Source organism: Eschrichtius robustus, chromosome 3 (genome assembly GCF_028021215.1).
Source record: "Eschrichtius robustus isolate mEscRob2 chromosome 3, mEscRob2.pri, whole genome shotgun sequence".
In the NCBI taxonomy this organism is placed as follows: Eukaryota; Metazoa; Chordata; class Mammalia; order Artiodactyla; family Eschrichtiidae; genus Eschrichtius; species Eschrichtius robustus.
In genome coordinates this window covers 145173823-145195355 of record NC_090826.1, presented here as the reverse complement: position 1 = coordinate 145195355, position 21533 = coordinate 145173823, and the positions used below count along the sequence as shown (strand labels likewise).

The 21533-nt window shown below is 34.0% G+C and overlaps 1 protein-coding gene across 3 annotated transcripts in view; it reads left to right on the top strand.

Moving 5' to 3' along the window:
• The window catches only part of TPR (translocated promoter region, nuclear basket protein), a 73287-nt gene that overhangs the window by 40016 nt on the left and 11738 nt on the right, over window positions 1-21533 (top strand). For 2 of the 3 annotated variants that reach the window (XM_068541424.1, XM_068541423.1), the window contains exons 26-43: window positions 132-335; window positions 439-623; window positions 1079-1226; window positions 3217-3354; window positions 3457-3588; window positions 6760-6890; window positions 8098-8308; window positions 9249-9392; window positions 9762-9960; window positions 10944-11149; window positions 11356-11417; window positions 12106-12314; window positions 13407-13679; window positions 14536-14684; window positions 15346-15429; window positions 18369-18566; window positions 19393-19524; window positions 19695-19785. In XM_068541424.1, the coding sequence (XP_068397525.1) occupies window positions 132-335; window positions 439-623; window positions 1079-1226; window positions 3217-3354; window positions 3457-3588; window positions 6760-6890; window positions 8098-8308; window positions 9249-9392; window positions 9762-9960; window positions 10944-11149; window positions 11356-11417; window positions 12106-12314; window positions 13407-13679; window positions 14536-14684; window positions 15346-15429; window positions 18369-18566; window positions 19393-19524; window positions 19695-19785 (2896 nt within the window). The remainder of the gene's footprint in view (window positions 1-131; window positions 336-438; window positions 624-1078; window positions 1227-3216; window positions 3355-3456; window positions 3589-6759; window positions 6891-8097; window positions 8309-9248; window positions 9393-9761; window positions 9961-10943; window positions 11150-11355; window positions 11418-12105; window positions 12315-13406; window positions 13680-14535; window positions 14685-15345; window positions 15430-18368; window positions 18567-19392; window positions 19525-19694; window positions 19786-21533) is intronic. The other variant, XM_068541426.1, reaches the window with a different exon arrangement.

Below are 21533 nucleotides of genomic sequence, written 5' to 3'. Positions count from 1 at the left end.
TTCTCCTATTTTGGTACATTTAGAGATTGTCTTCACTTTTATTACTTTAAATAATACAATGTGCGTCTTTTCAAAGACTAGCTTTATGGGTTTTTAATCATCTGTGTCGATGGGGAAATAATTCCTTTCAGGCTAAAATAGCTGTGGAAGCTCAGAATAAGTATGAGAGAGAATTGATGCTACATGCTGCTGATGTTGAAGCTCTACAAGCTGCCAAGGAACAGGTTTCCAAAATGATGTCAGTGCGTCAGCACTTGGAAGAAACAGCCCAGAAAGCAGAATCACAGTTGTTGGAGTGTAAAGCATCTTGGGAGGAAAGAGAGAGAATGTTAAAGGTATTATTGTACATCATAATCGAATGTTTGGAGAATTGAAAGTTTTGGGGTTTTTTAATGTACATTGGAAAATCTACTATTATGATAGACTCTTGGCTTATAGGATGAAGTTTCCAAGAGTGTGTCTCGCTGTGAAGATCTAGAAAAACAAAACAGATTACTTCATGATCAGATTGAAAAATTAAGTGACAAAGTCGTTGCTTCTATGAAGGAAGGTGTACAAGGTCCATTGAATGTATCTCTCAGTGAAGAAGGAAAATCTTCAGAACAAATTTTAGAAATTCTCAGGTAAATCCAATATATTCTTAATGCTTTATTACTTCTGTAGTTAACAACAATTATGAAGTGACACTATAAATGTATAAATTAGACAAGTGGGAGTTATATGATATTTAGGTATAAAGCTCATTTTGTCTCTTATTAGTCAACAAACCCACTATCACCCAATTAGTGATCACTTTTGACATTTAGACATATGCCAATTTAAATAAATTAGTTCAAGTTGAATCTAATAGTAAGAACTTGAGTGGGTTCTTTAGAAAATTAAATGCCTTTTGGATTATTTTAAAGGTAGAAGCCACTGTCTGTAATAAAATATATCTCCCATTATTTTTTCATGAAAACATTGTATAAAAATAGTTTTTAAAGTGAATGATTTTTGTCATCTTAAAAATTATCCAAGTTTTGAAATGTCATGTTGTTGACATTTTTCTATTCAAATAAAATCTTACATATTCTTGTAGATTTATACGACGAGAAAAAGAAATTGCTGAAACTAGGTTTGAAGTGGCTCAGGTTGAGAGTCTGCGCTATCGGCAAAGGGTTGAACTTTTAGAAAGAGAGCTGCAGGAACTGCAGGATAGTCTAAATGCTGAAAGGGAGAAAGTTCAGGTATGTATCCTAAGCTTTAAGAAAGCACTTGTTAAATCAAGAGATGAGCTCATTTCAGTTTCTAATAACATAAAATTTAGTTTGAAATAAGCATTCTTTTTAAACGCGTAAATTCATTAAACATCATTAAACACTGGCACAATACAGTGGTGAGAGACTAATGGTAACCAGACTGACTGGTTTCAGATTCTAGCTTCACACCATGAGATGTGTGCCTTGGATACATTGTTTAACTTCCTTGCTCTTAAACTTCCTTGTCTGTAATATTGGGGTGATAATAATAGTGAGGATTGAGTTAGTGCACATGAAGCATTTAGAATCATGTCTGGTGCACAGTGAGTGCTTAATAAATTTCAGTTATCTTAATTTATTACTGTAGTTTTCATTATAGATTGATAGTCATTCTAGAAAAAAAGGTAGGTTGAAACTGCTACAGAATATTCCTTTCTCATCAGAGGTGCAAAATGTAGTCAAAACAATTGACCAAAGGAGAAAAAAAGATGCTTAGTGAATATGTGATCACAGCATAAGCTTATTAACTCCTTAGTCCACACTACCACCCAAAGGCTTACTATTGCATAACCTCATTCTGAGGAGAGCAGTAATATAACTCCACATCTGGAAGGAAGGAAATTAAGACCTTGAATCATTGATCTTCTTTTAACTGATAGTTGGAATGGCTGCTAGAGAGAAACCATTGAAACAAGGGAAAGTGAATAATTGAACAATTAGGTGTATGGGATTTACATTTTCAGACAGAAATTTAAAATTCCAGAGTTATATCCTATTGAGAAAACAACCCAAATTCAAACATATCTCATTATGGAAATAATAAACAGACCCTCTAATTCAATGGAGTTAACACTTGGAGGAAAAGAGCAGAATCGGGGTTTCTAACAAAGATTGTATATTCTCTCAGTCTCTTCTGCTTTCTTTGCTGTTCCTTTGGGCTGTAGAAAGGCAAATAATACTAGAAAATGCCCAGCTCAACCAACTCTTACATACAGTCAGAGGAGAGTCAAGAAGTAACATACATTATATCAAAAATAATAGAATGTCTACCAAAGATGAACAGTGTAGCATGGCAGTCATGAACCATAGATTTAAAAATGGTGAAGGAATAAAGTAACGTGTGCAAAAGATGGATAATTATACTTCAATGAGAACAGAAGAAAAATTCTTCACAAATGAACAAATATTCAGTAAAATTGCTCAGAACCAAAGTGATGAAACAACTGAGTGAAATGAAAAAGAGTTTCTGGGGCTTCCCTGGTTGGCGCATTGGTTGAGAATCTGCCTGCCAATGCAGGGGATGTGGGTTCGAGTCCTGGTCTGGGAAGATCCCACATGCCGCGGAGCAGCTCGGCCCGTGAGCCACAATTACTGAGCCTGCGTGTCTGGAGCCTGTGCTCGGCAACGAGAGGCCGCGATGGTGAGAGGCCCGCGCACCGCGATGAAGAGTGGCCCCCGCACCACGATGAAGAGTGGCCCCGCTTGCCACAACTAGAGAAAGCCCTTGCACAGAAACGAAGACCCAACACAGCCATACATACATACATACATAAAAAGAATGTAAGCAGACAAGAATAGCATTAAAAAAATAAAAAATTTAAAAAAAGAAAAAGAGTTTCTGAAAAAGGGGGAAAAAACTGAGGATCAAAATAACATTGTTTTAGAACTATTTAATTCAGTGTAGGAAGAAAAAGAATAGATACAGAAAGAGATCTGGATTGATGTTCTTACCTAATGTAGAAACTACTTGTCAGCAGGATTTGTAGTATCTTTTTACTTTCATCTTTTAATTTCTAGTATTTGTTTAAACTCTGTAATTAGCATGAATCACAGAAAAACATGTAAGACTTCTAAGAATTTGTTTTAAAAGTTGACATTTAAATCCTTTTTACTTTTGTAGGAAAGATTAGAACTGGTAGGAAAAGGTAGGTCTTAATCTATTGTTATATGTTGCTGTATACATGTTTGAAACCTTTAGGTAACTGCAAAAACAATGGCCCAGCATGAGGAACTGATGAAGAAAACCGAAACAATGAATGTAGTTATGGAGACCAATAAGATTCTGAGGGAAGAAAAGGAAAGGCTAGAACAGGATCTACAACAGATGCAAGCCAAGGTTTGTAACTTACTAATGAAGAGTAGAGGCACATTATTTTTAATAGTATTTTAAATAAATTCTCACATCAGGTATTAAAAAAAATACTGGAACTGTTTTCAGGTGAGGAAACTGGAGTTAGATATTTTACCCTTACAAGAAGCAAATGCTGAGCTGAGTGAGAAAAGCGGTATGTTGCAAGCAGAGAAGAAGTTATTAGAAGAAGATGTCAAACGTTGGAAAGCACGTAACCAGGTAAGTGCAGTTAAACCCATTCCAAAATATGGAAACATGTTGGTTTAAAATAATAGGGTAAAATTTAAGGGGATAAAAATGTATGATGAGCTAGTGGAAAGTATTATGTGTTTATCAGTAAAAGTCTAACGTGTAACCTGTACATATGTGACAGGCATTAAACTTATAACTCAGTTTTTAAAGTTTTGGTTACGTTTTGTATATTTTTAAAAACAGCTAATTTATTTACTTGGATTCCAAATTTCAGCTTTTGCTTTATCTCTAAAATGCTTTGGTACATGAAAAATGGATTCATGTAGCTTACTGAATCACTTTAAGAAGACTTGTTCACTGACTGCTACCTTTTTAGGAGGGACAAAACCATATAGCATAGTATGGTTAGAAACGCCAGCTCTAATCAATGAATTTAGTAAAGTAGCAGGATGCAAAATTAATGCACAGAAATCTCTTGCATTCCTGTACACTAATGATGAAAAATCTGAAACAGAAATTAAGGAAACACTCCCATATACCACAGCAACAAAAAGACTAAAATACCTAGGAATAAACCTACCTAAGGAGACAAAAGATCTGTATGCAGAAAACTATAAGACACTGATGAAAGAAATTAAAGATGTTACAAACAGATGGAGAGATATACCATGTTCTTAGACTGGAAGAATCAACATTGTGAAAATGACTATACTACCCAAAGCAATCTACAGATTCAATGCAATCCCTATCAAACTACCAATGGCATATTTCACAGAACTAGAACAAAAAATTTCACAATTTGTATGGAAACACAAAAGACCCTGAATAGCCAAAGCAATCTTGTGAAAGAAAAACGGAACTAGAGGAATCAGGCTCTGTGACTTCAGACTATACTACAAAGCTACAGTAATCAAGACAGTACGGTAGTGGCACAAAAAGAGAAATACAGATCAATGGAACAGGATAGAAAGCCCAGAGATAAACCCATGCACGTATGGTCACCTTATCTTTGATGAAGGAGGCAAGAATATAATGGAGAAAAGACGGCCCCTTCAATAAGTGGTGCTGGGAAAACTGGACAGCTACATGTAAAGGAATGAAATTGGAACACTCCCTAACACCATGCACAAAAATAAACTCAAAATGGATTAAAGACCTAAATGTAAGGCCAGACACTATTAAACTCTTAGAGGAAAACATAGGCAGAACACTCTATGAGACAAATCACAGCAAGATCCTTTTTGAACCACCTCCTAGAGAAATGGAAATAAAAACAAATGGGACCTAATGAAACTTCAAAGCTTTTGCACAGCAAAGGAAACCATAAACAAGACAAAAAGACAACCCTCAAAATGGGAGAAAATATTTGCAAACGAAGCAACTGACAAAGGATTAATCTCCAAAATATACAAGCAGCTCATGCAGCTCAATTATCAAAAAATAACAACCTAATCCAAAAATGGGCAGAAGACCTAAATAGACATTTCTCCAAAGAAGATATACAGATTGCCAACAAACACATGAAAGGATGCTCAACATCTCTAATCATTAGAGAAATGCAAATCAAAACTACAGTGAGGTATCACCTCACACCAGTCAGAATGGCCCTCATCAAAAAATCTACAAACAATAAATGCTGGAGAGGGTGTGGAGAAAAGGGAACCCTCTTGCACTGTTGGTGGGAATGTAAATTGATACAGCCACTATGGAAAACAGTATGGAGATTCCTTAAGAAACTAAAAATAGAACTACCATATGACCCAGCAATCCCACTACTGGGCATATACCCTGAGAAAACCATAATTCAAAAAGAGTCATGTACCACAATGTTCATTGCAGCTCTATTTACAATAGCCAGGACATGGAAGCAACCTAAGTGTCCCTCGACAGATGAATGGATAAAGAAGATGTGGCACATATATACAATGGAATATTACTCAGCCATAAAAAGAAACAAAATTGAGTTATTTGTAGTGAGGTGGATGGAGTTAGAGTCTGTCATACAGAGTGAAGTAAGTCAGAAAGAGAAAAACAAATACTGTATGCTAACACATATAAATGGTTCTGAAGAACCTAGGGGCAGGACAGAAATAAAGACACAGACGTAGAGAATGGACTTGAGGAAACAAGGAGAGGGAAGGGTAAGCTGGGACGATGTGAGAGAGTGGCATGGACATATATACACTACTAAATGTAAAATCAGTAGCTAGTGGGAAGCAGCTGTATAGCACAGGGAGATCAGCTCGGTGCTTTGTGATCACCTAAAGGGGTGGGATAGGGAGGGTGGGAGGGAGACGCAAGAGGGAGGAGATATGCGGATGTATGTATATGTATAGCTGATTCACTTTGTTTTAAAGCAGAAACTAACACACTATTGTAAAGCAATTATACTTCAATAAAGATGTTAAAAAAAAAAAAAGAAATGCTAGCTCTGTATTCAAACAAAAGGTTGGGAATTGGCCTTACCACATACTAGTTATGTGATTTGTGAAAATGAGGACATTAACCTTTCTGAGCCAATTTTCCTTATTTGTGAAAATGAGGACATAATACCCCTCTTCATGTTACAAAAATTAAACAATAAATGAAGCAGTTCACACAGCACCTAGCACCTGGAAAATGCTCTAGGGAACCACTCATATCTGAAGAGGACGATAGAATTTTAGAGCACATTTATTCTTTTTTTTTAATCAAACAAGCAATCTGAAAAATCAAGAAAGGAGGATAATCTTCCCAAATCTAGATATATTCCTGTTAAATTATGATGCCTCTTTCCTAGTTAATGGAATCAATTACATTTAGGATTATTTTCATATTTTTGTTTAGATTGTAATGCATTATGACATTTTCTTCCCTTGTATATGTCACTTTAATGAAATTAGGTATTTAATATTAATATTAAAAGCTTGTAGATTCTTTAGATCCCTTTTTTGGCTCCATTGTAATGGTTCTGAAATGTTCCTTTGCAGCTATGAAAAATAATAGTGAATGACATTTTATTTTCCCCTTCCATTTTGGCTAAACATCTTAGCTAAACAAAGGAACTAAAGCTTTGATCTTATTTTCTTGTAGTTTGGTGCTTGATCATTATGTATGCAAGTAGCAAATGTAAGCACAATTAGATACTCTGATATTTTATTATAGCACATTAGTTTCATAAAACCTATAAAACCATATTATACATTTTTGGTGTTCTAGCATCTAGTGAGTCAACAGAAAGATCCAGATACAGAAGAATATCGAAAGCTCCTTTCTGAAAAGGAAGTTCATGCTAAGCGTATTCAACAATTGACTGAAGAAATTGGAAGGCTTAAAGCTGAAATTGCAAGGTATGTGGAAGAAACCTTAAGTTGTATACAGTTCTTGAAATCTTAAAGAAGTTTGTTTCTGTTCTTTATGTGACCCCCTAGGTGCTTCCTGATTTTAGAAAGAATGGAAAGTGCTGGAGCCCTTACATGTGGCCTTCCTTTTATTACTTTATAGAGCCAAGCAAGCAGTAATTTAGTTTTATGCCTTCATATATGCATTATTTCTCAATATTTTATTACTTTTTAAAAAACTACATAGTTGGTATGAATCTAAAGCAAACTTTTTTAAATAGTCAAAATGACTTTTGCAAGTAGATTTTTCTTTTTTTTTTTTTTTTTGGTTAACATATATTCATGAATCTATTCTGAAAGTTTTTAATAAAGAAAGTTTTTAAATGAACTTATAGTGAAGTATTGCCTTTTAAAGATAAATGTAATATTAAAATTAATGTTTCTGGTTTACCTCTTTTAAGCTTCAATGTCCTTTGTCCCTGTCATAGCCCCTATTTATGTGATACTTGATAGCTTACAAATTTTTGTCATATTTATTCTCTTATTTTTTTCATAACAGTAGTCTGGCATTTTCAGTAGGAGAGATATTACTTAATTTTAAAATGAGGAAGCTAAGATTCAGAAAGGTACCCAAGCTTATAAGGTTAGTAGCGGTTAAACCCATGTTCTTAATTCAGGTCATCTGATTTCAAGTTCGGTTCATGATAAAAGTACAGGGGTTGGCACACTATAATCCACAGGTCTTTTTTTGTACAGCTGGAAGCTAAGAATGATTTTTACATTTTTTAAGTGTTGTAGAAAAGGAGGAAGAGGAACATGTAACAAACACTGTATGGGGCCTATAAAGCCTAATGTACTTACTCAGCACCCAGTAGAGTGGAAAGCGTGTAGATTTTGCTATCAGGCAGATGTGGATTAAACTCTGTGTACCAATGCAGAGTAAAAGTGTGCATGTTACTTGACCACTTGTAGCTCAGTTTTTCTCATCTCTAAAATGGGCATGTATGACATATAATAAGTAAATCAGATCTTTCTAAAGGACCACAGGTTCATAAGTTAAGGAATTATCTTTTGAAGTGTGTGTATGGTTTTCTTAGAATTTTCTAAATAAAAAACAGACTAAAGCAACACAATAAAAATGTAACTTAAAGGATTTTAAAATTTGGAAAGTTCCAAATATTTAGTCTTTTTCCTTTACCCCATTTTTTTTGCTTAGATCAAATGCATCTTTGACTAACAACCAGAACTTAATCCAGAGTCTAAAGGAAGATTTAAATAAAGTAAGAACTGAAAAGGAAAGCATCCAGAAGGACTTAGATGCCAAAATAATTGATATTCAAGAAAAAGTTAAAACTATTACTCAAGTCAAGAAAATTGGACGTAGGTACAAGACTCAATATGAAGAACTTAAAGCACAACAAGATAAGGTATTTTGAAGCAGTTTTCTTTTTATGTATTCTTCATATATATATTATCATTTTTTGATATACACAGTTTTGATCTATACAATTTACAAAGTTTTATATATATATTTGGATATATGGGTGGATATATGGATATATATTTGGATATATATATAAATATTTGGATGACTTACAAAAACCTTATTCATAATTTTTAATTATTGGTTTTTAGATTCTAAACAAGGGTAAGTTTATATGTGATATCTTTATTTGGTTTAAGATTTGCTCTTTAGTATGTCCCAAAATGAACTATAAATTCATATAGAAATAGTAGTAAATGCTAGGTATTTTAATTCAGTTTCCCAATTTCAAATATTGCTCCTTTTCAAAACTATGTTCTTGTAACTCATTGCTGATTGAAATTGTGTATATCAAAAAATGCTAGTTCTTTATAATTGATCAGGTTGTGTTATAGTTTTAAATAAGTAGTCTGTGTTAACCACCTACCAAAAAGAATTTTTAAATCCTTGTTTTACTTTGGATCTGAATTTTGTTTTTAATTCCCAGTGGTAAAGAACTTGTATATTGACTTTATTGTGTATTTAGTACGTTAGATGAAAAAACATATAAAGAAAAAATTTCAAAATTCTTACCTCTCAGTTAACCATTGTTAGCACTTTAGTATGCTTTCGTTTACATATGAGTGATTTGTTTTTCCAAATAATTCTATGTCAAATAATGCATCATCATTTTGATTAGCTGGTTAATACCTAGTGGTATGGAAAGCCCTAACCTGTTTAACTAATAGCTTACTTTTGGACATTAAAGTTGTTCCATAGAAGATTTATTTATGAATACCCTTAAAAATAAATTTCTTTACATACTTACGATTATTTTCTTAGATGAATTTGCAGAATTATTGAACATAAATGTGCAAGTATATTATTACTCTTTGTCATCTTAGGTCATGGAGACCTCAGCTCAGTCTTCTGGAGACCATCAGGAACAGCATGTCTCAGTCCAGGAAATGCAGGAGCTCAAAGAAACCCTTAATCAAGCTGAAACAAAGTCAAAATCACTCGAGAGTCAGGTGGAGAATCTGCAGAAGGTATGAACGGAAGAGTAGTGGAAGGTGTTGAAGGAATTGTTTTCTTGTTGAAAAGCTAAAGAAGTACAATGGAATTTTACTCAGTCATAAAAAGGAATTTTGAAAAGAGAAAGATGTGTTAAACACTGATACTTTCTCTTATATGGAAAGGTATATATTTTATCCTTTTACTTTGAATGACTTATGTATGTAAATAATACCTAATCATCTTTAAGCGTTCACTTGCTTGGTTTGACCACCATTTTATATTTATACTTCCATTTAATCTAAATAAGCAAATTAATAAGTTTTACATTTTGAGTCTGTAGGGCATACAGTTATATTGATTTTGTTGAGTTACATAGTGAATACTTTGTCTTCCTTTAAAAGGCATTATCTGAAAAAGAGGTGGAAGCAAGAAATCTCCAGGAACAGACTGTGCAGCTTCAATCTGAACTTTCACGACTTCGTCAGGACCTTCAAGATAGAACCACACAGGAGGAGCAGCTCCGACAGCAGATAACTGAAAAGGAAGAAAAAACAAGAAAGGCTATTGTAGCAGCAAAATCAAAAATTGCACACTTAGCTGGTAAGTTTCTGTATACTTTAAGATTTAAACTTGATGGTGAAAGTTGGTTACTTGATACAGGCTTAAAATTAAATAGGAAAGAAAAAAGTGACTATACTGTAAAGTGACTTCTGTGTATGTGCGTGTGTGCTTTAGATATTTAGGTTTATTTAATTAGACACAAATTACAGCAATTTTAATTTTCAAGTGATGAGGATGTCCTTAATTTATTTATGAAATCTTTCTTAATTGTTAACTGGTAGTAGATAGTAGATAGGGAGTACAGCCATCCTTCTGCTTTACTGTGTAACTGTTACTAACCTTTTGATGGTGATCCTTTAGGTCCACAGTATACTGTCCAGAAGCCTTCTGTAAATTCCTAGACAGCATTAGATCTTACCAGCCAAGTGAGTTTTCTGTGCCTCACTTCACGGAGGGCCCCTTTAGCCCTTCAGGGAGAATATCATGTCAAATTTATGAGGAGCCCAGTGCTACAACGCTCAGGGCCTTACTGCACCTTGCTTACCAGTCTGCTCGTAGGTAAATAAAATGCCAAATCAGTTGAGTTTTATTATATGCAGCTTTTTAAATGATCTCTAAGATAGTGCCCCTGGCAACTTATTTCATAAAAGAAGTTACTTAATTATTCTTGAGTATATGCTGTAGGTTATATGAAATGAAAATTTTATAATTCCTAATATATTAAAATATTAAAGGCCATATAAAAGGGCTCCTGCTGACTAGTTTATGGTAGATCCTCTGTCTTTTTGAGATCTTAGGAAAAGTAAAATGTTTTATTTTGGAGTATACTTTATATTGGAGTAATAAAGCAAATACAGATAGGTTTAGAACTTTACTTATTGAGATGTATATCAATTATTGTGGATGTTAAAGTTCAGGAATAGAATCTGATACGACTTTTGAGTACTTATTACGCACATAAATGCGTTTTATTTCCAGTGTTTGATTATGATATTAATAGAATCATGTGGTTACTTCTGTAGGTGTAAAAGATCAGCTAACTAAAGAAAATGAGGAGCTTAAACAAAGGAATGGAGCCTTAGATCAGCAGAAAGATGAACTGGATGTTCGTATGACTGCTCTTAAGTCCCAGTATGAAGGTCGAATTAGTCGCTTGGAAAGAGAACTCAGGGAGCATCAAGAGAGACACCTTGAGCAGAGAGATGAGCCTCAAGAACCTACTAATAAGGTAATTAGCTAATTTGGTTTAAGTGACAAATCATTTTTGCCCTGTGCATTTTACTTGAAGATGTCTGGTGATTTAGGAGCCTTTGTCAGACTGAATTTTGACTAAACCAGGTATATAGAGAGAATTAACAAGTAAAATATTTTGATGGCATTGTTTAGTGGACTCTCGTGGGATAGATACAGTAATCCAAAGTTTTCTTTTTATAGGTCCCAGAACAGCAGAGACAGATCACGTTGAAAACAGCTCCAACTTCTGGTGAAAGAGGAATGTGAGTTTTGTTCTTTGACAGTCTGTTTACAGTCTGTTCCCTGTTTTTCTTTTAAAATACAGGAAGGATCTAGTGATCTTTGGGCAGAAAAAATCTGTATTATAAAAATATGTAACTAAAGAGCCATTTATCCTGTGCAAAACTGCATCACATATTTGCTGAGATTTTTTTTTCCAGAACTCTTGTTTTCAGTATACTTTCAGTCCTATCAGATAGGTAGAGCTTTGTGACAGAGAAAGTGTCTTTCATCTTTTAGTTTGTGATTGATTTCTAAGATAGGCTACTGATGTTCCCTGTGATGTTATATGATACAAGGATAAAAGGCTGAGCACAGTTGAATACTTTCTACATTGTCAGGATGCACCACTGCAGAACATTTCCTGCACAGTTTTTAATGCTTAAGTTCAAAACCTCTTCAATAAGAGTTTTGTAATATTTAGTGAACAAAAAATGTAGAACTATCCTCAACTGTCTCTTTAATTTTTTTTCTAATCTGCCAAAAGTCTACCCAAAGCAGTGTTAGGAAAACAGAGTTAATAAGGTCTGAATGCATATTAAGGTCATAATTATTAGACACTCACTTCAGGAAGCATATGTGCTTTGCTTTTGATAGAGTATATGTACTTTATAAGGAATATTTGTAGTAATCTTTTATGATTTATTATTCTTGCATTTTCCCCTCTGTAAGTGCCAGCACCTCAGACCCACCAACAGCCAATATCAAGCCAACTCCTGTTGTGTCTACTCCAAGTAAAGTGACAGCTGCAGCTATGGCTGGGAATAAGTCAACACCCAGGGCTAGTATCCGCCCAATGGTTACACCTGCAACTGTTACAAATCCTACTACTACCCCAACAGCTACAGTGATGCCCACTACACAAGTGGAATCGCAAGAAGGTAAGTAAAATAATAACAGGTCTGATTGAGCTGTTTACTTAGATTTATTACAAGAAGATGACAGTAACTTCAAGGATAAAGGAGGCTTCCACTAAAGCTACAGTCAGACATCATGTACAAGTGGGCATTTAATATTTTCAGGTGTATGCCTCCTGGGATACTTGTTAATGTAGCATATTTTCTCCCTCCCTTCCTTTTTGCTTTTTGTGTTTTGAAGCTAAAGAAGGAGGGAAATACACCCCTATAAGTATATGGCATGCTTTTCCAGGACCAAATTTTTTTACCTCTATTAACTAAGAAAGATGATATGAAAGCCACTTTAGAAAACCATATTAAATCACTGGTTCAACCCAAGCATCAACTTCTTCCCTGATAAACTGTCTGACCTTGTAATTGCTTTCTGCACTTTCTTCCCATGTCACTTTCTTACTCATTACAACAATTACAACCACATTTTATTCAGTTGAATACATGTTTTTTTATTCCGCTAGATTGAGCTCCTCAAGGGTGGGAATTTGTTTCTCATTGTTTAATCGCTCTACCCAACCCCAAGATAGGTGTCAGTAAAAGTTACTAAATACAATTTTCTTAGATTCTTGTCTTAACAAATGTTAGAATTCAGTAAATTAAGTGTTTAGAATTATATAAAATATATATATGCTATGAAAGGACAGAATATTTTATTTGAACTACATTCAGTAAAATAATTATGAGATATATTACCAATTAAATTTAACAGTCATTTTGTATTAGTTGAAAACAAAATGATACTTAATAAAAACTTATAATTTGACTTTGAGTTTCTTGATATCATTTTATTTGGTCATCATTTACATAGAATAATAGATGCAAAAACAGTTTATTTATTTAATTCAGCCAACAGTTTACTGCACACTCTATGTCTGTCACATAGGCAATTCAAAAATGCGTAATACATTATTTTTACCCTCAGTGTTTTTTGTCTAGTGAGTGGAAGAGGTATGTGCATAAATAACTATGCAAAATGGCACCTGTAAGAGAATAGGGAAGGACAATTCCAGCTTTGGTAAGAATAGAAAACTTAATATATTAAATGTTTTAATTATTTTTCAGCCATGCAATCAGAAGGGCCTGTGGAACATGTTCCAGTTTTCGGAAGCACAAGTGGATCTGTTCGTTCTACTAGTCCTAACGTCCAGCCTTCTATCCCTCAACCCATTTTAACTGTTCAGCAACAAACACAGGCTACAGCTTTTGTGCAACCCACTCAACAGAGTCATCCTCAGATTGAGCCTACAAATCAAGAGCTATCCCCAAACATAGTGGAGGTGGTTCAGAGTTCACCAGTTGAGCGGCCTTCTACTTCCACAGCAGTGTTTGGCACTGGTACGATTAATTTTAAAATGAGGTTAGAGTAGACCTGTGCATTTATAGTTTCTTGAGTATAATACATATTTTGAATGTTCTTTGTACCTACTTGTTTCCTACCAGGTATTAAAATGGATGACGATATTCCTAACATCTTATTTTATGTTTACTGCTGAATTCTATTTTAGGTCACTCGTTTTTGTCATTAAGATCTTTCTTCCTTTCCAGTTATTTTTTGACTAATTTTAAAGGTGATACAACCTGAAACTTATTTTATGTACAGTTGACCCTTGAACAACACAGGTTTGAACTTCGTGGTCCACTTGAATGTGGATGTTTTTCAATAGTAAACACTACAGTACTATACATCCTCAGTTGGTTGAATCTGCACACACGAAGGAATGGCTGATATGGAGGGCCAGCACCCCTAACCCCTGAGTTGTTCAAGGGTCAGCTGTAACTTAATACAAGTCCTGAGAACTAAGAGGTATCTAAAAGAACGTCAAGTAAGAATTTTCAAGTCTAAACATATAAGGAAAATTTTTTTATCCAAGGAGTCCTGGGTTTTATAAATTATAAGATGGCCCTATATGAGCTTTGTGAGTAGCAATTCTATATCAGTACAGTCACAGTGGGTCAGATGTATTGTTGTAGAAGTTAATTGGCTTTATTAACCAAAGGTTAAGACCATTGATTCAGAGCGTAAATTGCTCTTTGTTTACGCATAGATTAGCAGGAACAAATTATGTTGTTCTGTCCAAATTTTTACGTGTTTTTTTTTAGTTAAATGACCAAGATATTTTTTAAATTAACTTTGTCTAAATTGAGTGATTATCACGCTCTAATTCGAGATTTAAATTATGTAATTTCAAAGTTTCAGCTACCCCAAGTTCTTCTTTGCCGAAGCGTACACGTGAAGAGGAAGAAGATAGCACCATAGAAGCATCAGACCAGATCTCTGACGATACAGTGGAAATGCCTCTTCCAAAGAAGTTGAAAAGTGTTACACCTGTAGGAACTGAGGTGTGTAAAGATCTTTCTGTTTACTTTTACTTCTACCAATAGAACCAAGATATTCTTTCAGTTACAGCATTATTAAGAGAATGGACCTTTTGGGGTCTGAATCCAGAAAACTCTCTTGTTGAACTTACTGTAAAATTTCCACTGAAAACCCAGGTATTGTTGCTGTTGCCAACACTGTTTTATATTCTTTGAGTATGTTTAATTGAATTAGTTCCCATTTCAATTTTAAGAACACAGTTACAAAAACGTAAGATGAATTCCATTTCAATTTTGTTTTTAATTTAAAGAATAAGGAAGTTATAGTCTCATGGGAATTTTAAACTGGTACCTGCCAGCTTTTTCTCTGATTGACCAAAACGGTATTCCTTTATTTTCTTTTGTTGAAGATAAGTTGTAATGAATTGTTTTATTATCAAGCATTGAGACTACTAAATTAATTTCACTTGCATGTATTTAATTAATGTTCATGAACCTTATTTTATATATACCAAAGAGGAATGTGATTGTTTATATTTTATAAGTAAATATAAGTGAACATTTCTGATGTACAGCTTCATAAAATTACAGCTTTGAGTTTTGTTTTATTGGGAGAACTCACTGAACAGGTGATGCTTCATCTAGTGAACTGATATGGTTACCACACTTGTATGTCATGATTCAGGAAGAAGTTATGGCAGAAGAAAGTACTGATGGAGAGGTAGAGACTCAAGTATACAACCAAGATTCTCAAGATTCCATTGGAGAAGTAAGTAAAACATACTTAAAGTAAACAAATTATTGCTTATAGTGAATGAAATGAGCTTTGACAAATTGAAATATTATTTGGACTTCTGTTTTCAATTTGCTGCTTTTATATTTAATGAAATATTGTTAGAATTGCCAGTGCAATTTCTGCTTTACTTCTAATTAGTATCCTGCCTTCTAAACTTTATTAAAGAAATGTTTTTGTTTATAGTTAGCACAGATTTTCCAAGCTAAGGTTGTCATGAGTAAAGATTACCCACTCTTTTATTTGGAAGGATGAGCTGGTTGAGGCTGGAGTTCATCCGGAAGTGCCCCACTTGGTATCCTTTGTTGCTCCCTCTATTGCTTCCCTTACTGAATTAAAATAATCTGTGAAAGGAAACGCATTTGTATACCTCTTCATCTTTTGAACTCTCATTGAGGCTTCTCCAGAGGCAGCCTAACTAATGGGAATGCATAGACTCTGAAGTTACAAAGCTCTGGCTTCTGTCCTTAACTGCACCACTTAGAAGCTGTGTGACTGTAAGCAAGACATTAATTGTCTCTAAGCCTCAATTTTCTCATAAGATAACATAATTTTTAGTTTTGTAGAGTACCTAAAATAGTACCTGCCACATATTAGGCACTCAGATTATTACTTTTCTTCCATTCCTCTGCCCTACAAATTGAGAGTTCATAATTTATAGTAATTCATATTTATAGTAATATTATAATATTAGTTAATACAACTCATTATTATATGCCAAGTGTGGTTCTAAAATATTTGCATTTATTAACTGACTTAATCCTCATAAGAAATCTTGCAACAACCCTGTTTTACAGGTGAAGAAGCCAATGCCCAGCTAAGTCATGCACCCGGGTTTTCATAGCATTGGAGCTAGGGTTTGAACTCAGGCTGTCTGGTTTCCATTTGTCTTGTTAAGCTTGAAACAGTACTTTCTGTCTGGATAAATTTTTAGGATCATTTTATTCTAAAATTATTTTATCTGCATAAAATAAAGGAATTGTTTCAGGCTAATCATAAGTAACCATAGATTGCAAGTAAATTTTAGTTTCTTAGATGCATTAATTTTGTAAGTTAATTTTTTCAGTTTTCTTTGGCTAAGAACAGAAAACTAAACCTCCAAGATGAATATGTAATACTCTAAATGACATCGATTTTGTGTATATTTCAGAGCGGGTCATACCTGAAGAGCATAAATAACAATTTTGAAATAAGATGTGAATTTCTGTGTTATTGCCAGACTTGGTTAAATTATACTGAAATCTTTTGTGCAAAGCTTTTTCTTGAGATTGGCAAAATTGTCTGTGACTCAAAAGTGCCATTGGGCTTTCCATTTTGTCTTCTAGCACTGTCTACTTAGTGTGTGAAAGTGTAACAGTTCATTTTTCTAATTTTCTGACAATGAAGCAGATGTTCTAAGTGTTGCTTTTCTTGAAATAAGCATGTTAGTTTGTTACGTTTTTAATTATACCATGACTTACTCATTTTTTCCATTACAGTAAACATCTTTATGAATAATTTAGTTCATAAGACATTGTTTCTGGCTTGTATAAAAAAACAGATTTTGGAGTTCCCTGGCAGTCCAGTGGTTAGGGCTCCTTGCTCCCACTGCAGGGGGCATAGGTTTGATCCCTGGTCACGGAACTAAGATCCCACATGCTGCGTGGCATGGCCAAAAAAAACCAGATTTTGCTGAGTGCTGAACTAAAATAAAAAGTAAACATTTAACTTTTTATAGTAAATATCAAAAATAAAGTTAAACTGCAGTTTATTTCAGTAGCTAAAAAAATGGAATTGTGAGGAAATAGATTAAGGGAAGCATTATTTTTACGTCTAGTATATCTTTAATGCAGTTTAAAGGCTTAAGATAGAGTTTTGAGAGGGGGAGAAGTATTTTTGTAAAAAGACAATTATAATAGTTTGTTTTAGTGTGTTTTACACAGTATTTCTGATTTGGGGAAAATTTTTTGTCTTTTTTAAAATTATATGTTGCAGTTCCATGGATAGTCTTTTTTCTGCCTTTGGTCCACACTGTTAACTAACCACGTTGGCTGTTGAGCGCTTGAAATATGGCTAGTCCTAACTGACATGTTCTTAAGTGTGAAATATACATTGGATTTTGAAGACTTAGTACAAATTTTAAAATGTAGGATTAATAACTTTTATATAGGTTACATGTTGGAATAATTTTTGGCTATATTAAGATTATTGTTAAAATTGATCTCACCTGCTTTTTTTTTTTTTTTAATTATTATTTATTTATTTATTTATTTTTGGCTGTGTTGGGTCTTCGTTTCTGTGCGAGGGCTTTCTCCAGTTGCGGCAAGCGGGGGCCGCTCTTCATCGCGGTGCGCAGGCCTCTCACTATCTTGTTGCGGAGCACAGGCTGCAGACGCGCAGGCTCAGTAGTTGTGGCTCACGGGCCCAGTTGCTCCGTGGCATGTGGGATCTTCCCAGACCAGGGCACGAACCCGTGTTCCCTGCATCGGCAGGCAGATTCTCAACCACTGCGCCACCAGGGAAGCCCTGCTTTTTTTTTTTTTTTTATGTGACTGCTAAAAAATTTTAAATTCCGTATGGGAAATGTATTGTGGCTCACATTATACTTCTGATGGACAACACTCATCTACAGTACCACACTGGTAGATTTGACACATATATACCTGTGTGTCTATATAAAGTATTTTCTCTCTTTTTTATTGGAGTATTACCCAGTGGGATTTATAATAATTCTTCTATAGGAAGACTGTAAAGAAACCCAAAGCATTTATTTTAAATTAATTCTGCTTTCAAAACCGTATTTTTATAAATAAAATTCTGGTAGTCCATAAGTATTCTTTACCCCTTACTTATATCTACAGTATGTCACTGATAGTTTTAAGTATACTTGACTTTATTTATTTGTTTGTTTATTCATTTATCTTTTGCTTTTAAAGGGAGTCACCCAGGGAGATTATACACCAATGGAAGACAGTGAAGAAACCTCTCAGTCTCTACAAATAGACCTTGGACCTCTTCAATCAGATCAACAAACAACATCATCACAAGATGGTCAAGGCAAAGGAGATGATGTCATCGTAATTGACAGTGATGATGAAGAGGAGGAGGATGATGAAAATGATGGGGAACATGAGGTAAATTTGGATTTGAAATCATTTATTGTTTTAAACTGCTGGATGAAATGCTGAAATCCTTGGGAATTCTAATGCATCAACCAGTAAATTCTGATTCCCTGTCACTTTAAATAGATTATTATGCTTTTCTTTTATCCTGATTAGTTATGAACGTAACATTTTGCATAGAATAAGTGATGGAAAATCTCATTTTTTTTTTAATGATTACTGAGTCCTTTAGGATTTGGTAAATTTGTTAGATTAATTAAACTTAAATCTCACTGATAAGTGACTATAGATTTAATTGTAAGCACTGTGGTTTCTGGAAATAAGGTTTTTTTTTTCTTGTGGAGCCCTTATAGTTCTTTTCAAAAGAAATTGAGGTGTCATGATAATTAAAACATATTCTAAGTGAAACTTTGCATTTTATTTTGGGAGTTAATCCTATATTGACAGCTCCTCATTTTTAGATTCTTTTATTAATCAATGTTTTTTAAAAGCTTATATAGCATAGTATAATTTCACCATTTTCTTATTCAATGCCACATTTTAAATTTAGAATTAAAGTGGACCACTTGACATTCTGTGGACATCTGGGAGCTTTAATCTTTGAATTGATCTCATACGAATAGTTAGAATTCAGAGTTGATTATTACTGTACTAATTCCAGTAAGCTTCACAGTTTTGATACTTGTTGCCACTTAAGTAATCCCATACAACTCTCAGGACAACTCCTGTATCCTGGTCAATAATGAGTCACTTAAATTTCTAACCATGGTATCAAGATATGCAGAACATGTGTACCATGTCCTAGATCTTTATTTATACTTGGGGAGTTTTTAACTAGGATTATGAAGAAGATGAAGAAGAAGACGATGATGATGAAGATGACACAGGGATGGGAGACGAGGGTGAAGATAGTAATGAAGGCACTGGTAGTGCAGATGGCAACGATGGGTATGAAGCTGATGATGCTGAGGTAACTGGCTAGAATTTTGACCATCAGTTTTCTTTAAGAACTTGCTTAGTATTGTTTTTCAAGAATATAAAAAGGCTTGTTGTTGTTTCTACTGTGATTTGGTTTGGTTAATTATTTTTTAAGATAACTACTTGATTTATTTGCATTTAGCATTCATATTTTGTTTTTAGGGTGGTGATGGGACTGATCCAGGTACAGAAACAGAAGAAAGTATGGGTGGAGGTGAAAGTAATCAGAGAGCAGCTGATTCTCAAAACAGTGGTGAGATTTGGTTTTGTTTTTCTTTCGTTATGTTTTGTTTTGTTTTTCTAGTCTCTTTTTAATTGAACACTTTTAATATTTTGATTTAATTAATTTAATATTTTAACCTGACGTTTTCTAAACTAAGACTGCACTTAATTATCACATAGGTAATAAAACTTGGTTAGTAAACTGGCAAGCAAAAGATAGGCTCTTGTTCTTGCTTTGTCATTATTATTCTCATAAAGTCTACTGTGTTTATATCTAAAATGTAGTCATTATACTATTTTTTCTACCTCATTGGTCTGCTGTAAGATTCAAAAATTTTAAATCTATAAAGCATTATAAATGCCGTGTGTTGCTGCTGCTCTTAAGCGGAAAATTAAGTCAGGGACTTCTAATAGTAATGGCAGTTCACAACCAGAAGAGGTCAGTCTAATCAAGCTACATGTTTCAAGATTTGTGGGTGTAGGAGTTTTGCAGTGTTGTCCAGTTTTCCAATGAATAAAAGATTTTTTCATCAGTATAGCATACCTTTTGTTAATTCTTGAAAGGATGAGTCTTGGAGGTCAGCTGAACTGTTGTAGGCAGTAAAGAATTATGGAATTTATAGAAAATAATTTTATTTTAGAATTGTTTTAAAATATTTTTTAAAGAATTGGTGATCGTCTGGTATGCCATTCTGGTTTTAACAAATACTGAGCCAGAATCATTAATAGTAATATAATAAAAACTTTATATATGTAGACTAGTGGGAAAACAGTATATCTGAGTTTCTGTGTAGGCCTGTGTATTTAAAAGTGCAAATTTTATGCTCATTTGAATTAAAGCAAAGGCAGGCAATCTTTTCAACTTCTAATCGTTTAAGAGAAAAATAAACTAATGAATACTGAACCATATAATGAAGATAGTGTTGCTTTTTAAGGGAGATGAGCTAAGGAGAGAGATTAATTATAATAATCTACACTTTCTAAAACATTTTATGGATTTAAGAAGCACCTTTTTTGTGTCACATAACTGGGTTATAGAGGGAAATTTTTTGCCTCTTTAGGTAATATCACTAAAAGCTAAGTCTTGTGAGGGTGGGTGTTCATAGCCATTTTTCCTAGATACAAAACATATAACAGATGTTCATTGAATACTTGTTGGAGACTTTCTTTTCTTTTTTACAATCAAGCAAAAATATGCCTAGTAGTCTAGATAATTTTAAGTTAGTGGATGGATTTGGTACATTGCTAGTAATTACAAAATAAGTGCTTTTTCTGAGCAACTATACTTGTACTGAATTATTTAATTCTTAAAATAAGCCTATCAGATTCAGGTACCAGTGAAGAATCTGAGAAGCAGAAGCAAAGTGATATAACCAAGATCACATAGCTATTAAGTGTTAGAGCTGGCTATTTACAATAGCCAGGACATGGAAGCAACCTAAGTGTCCATCGACAGATGAATGGGTAAAGAAGATGTGGCACATATATACAATGGACCATTACTCAGCCATAAAAAGAAACGAAATTGAGTTATTTGTAGTGAGGTGGATGGACCTAGAGTCTGTCATACAGAGTGAAGCAAGTCAGAAAGAGAAAAACAAATACCATATGCTAACACATATATATGGAATTAAAAAAAAAAAGGTCATGAAGAACCTAGGGGCAAGACTGGAATAAAGACTCAGACCTACTAGAGAATGGACTTGAGGATATGGGGAGGGGGAAGGGTAAGCTGGGACAAAGTGAGAGAGTGGTAGTGTATATATGGACATATATACA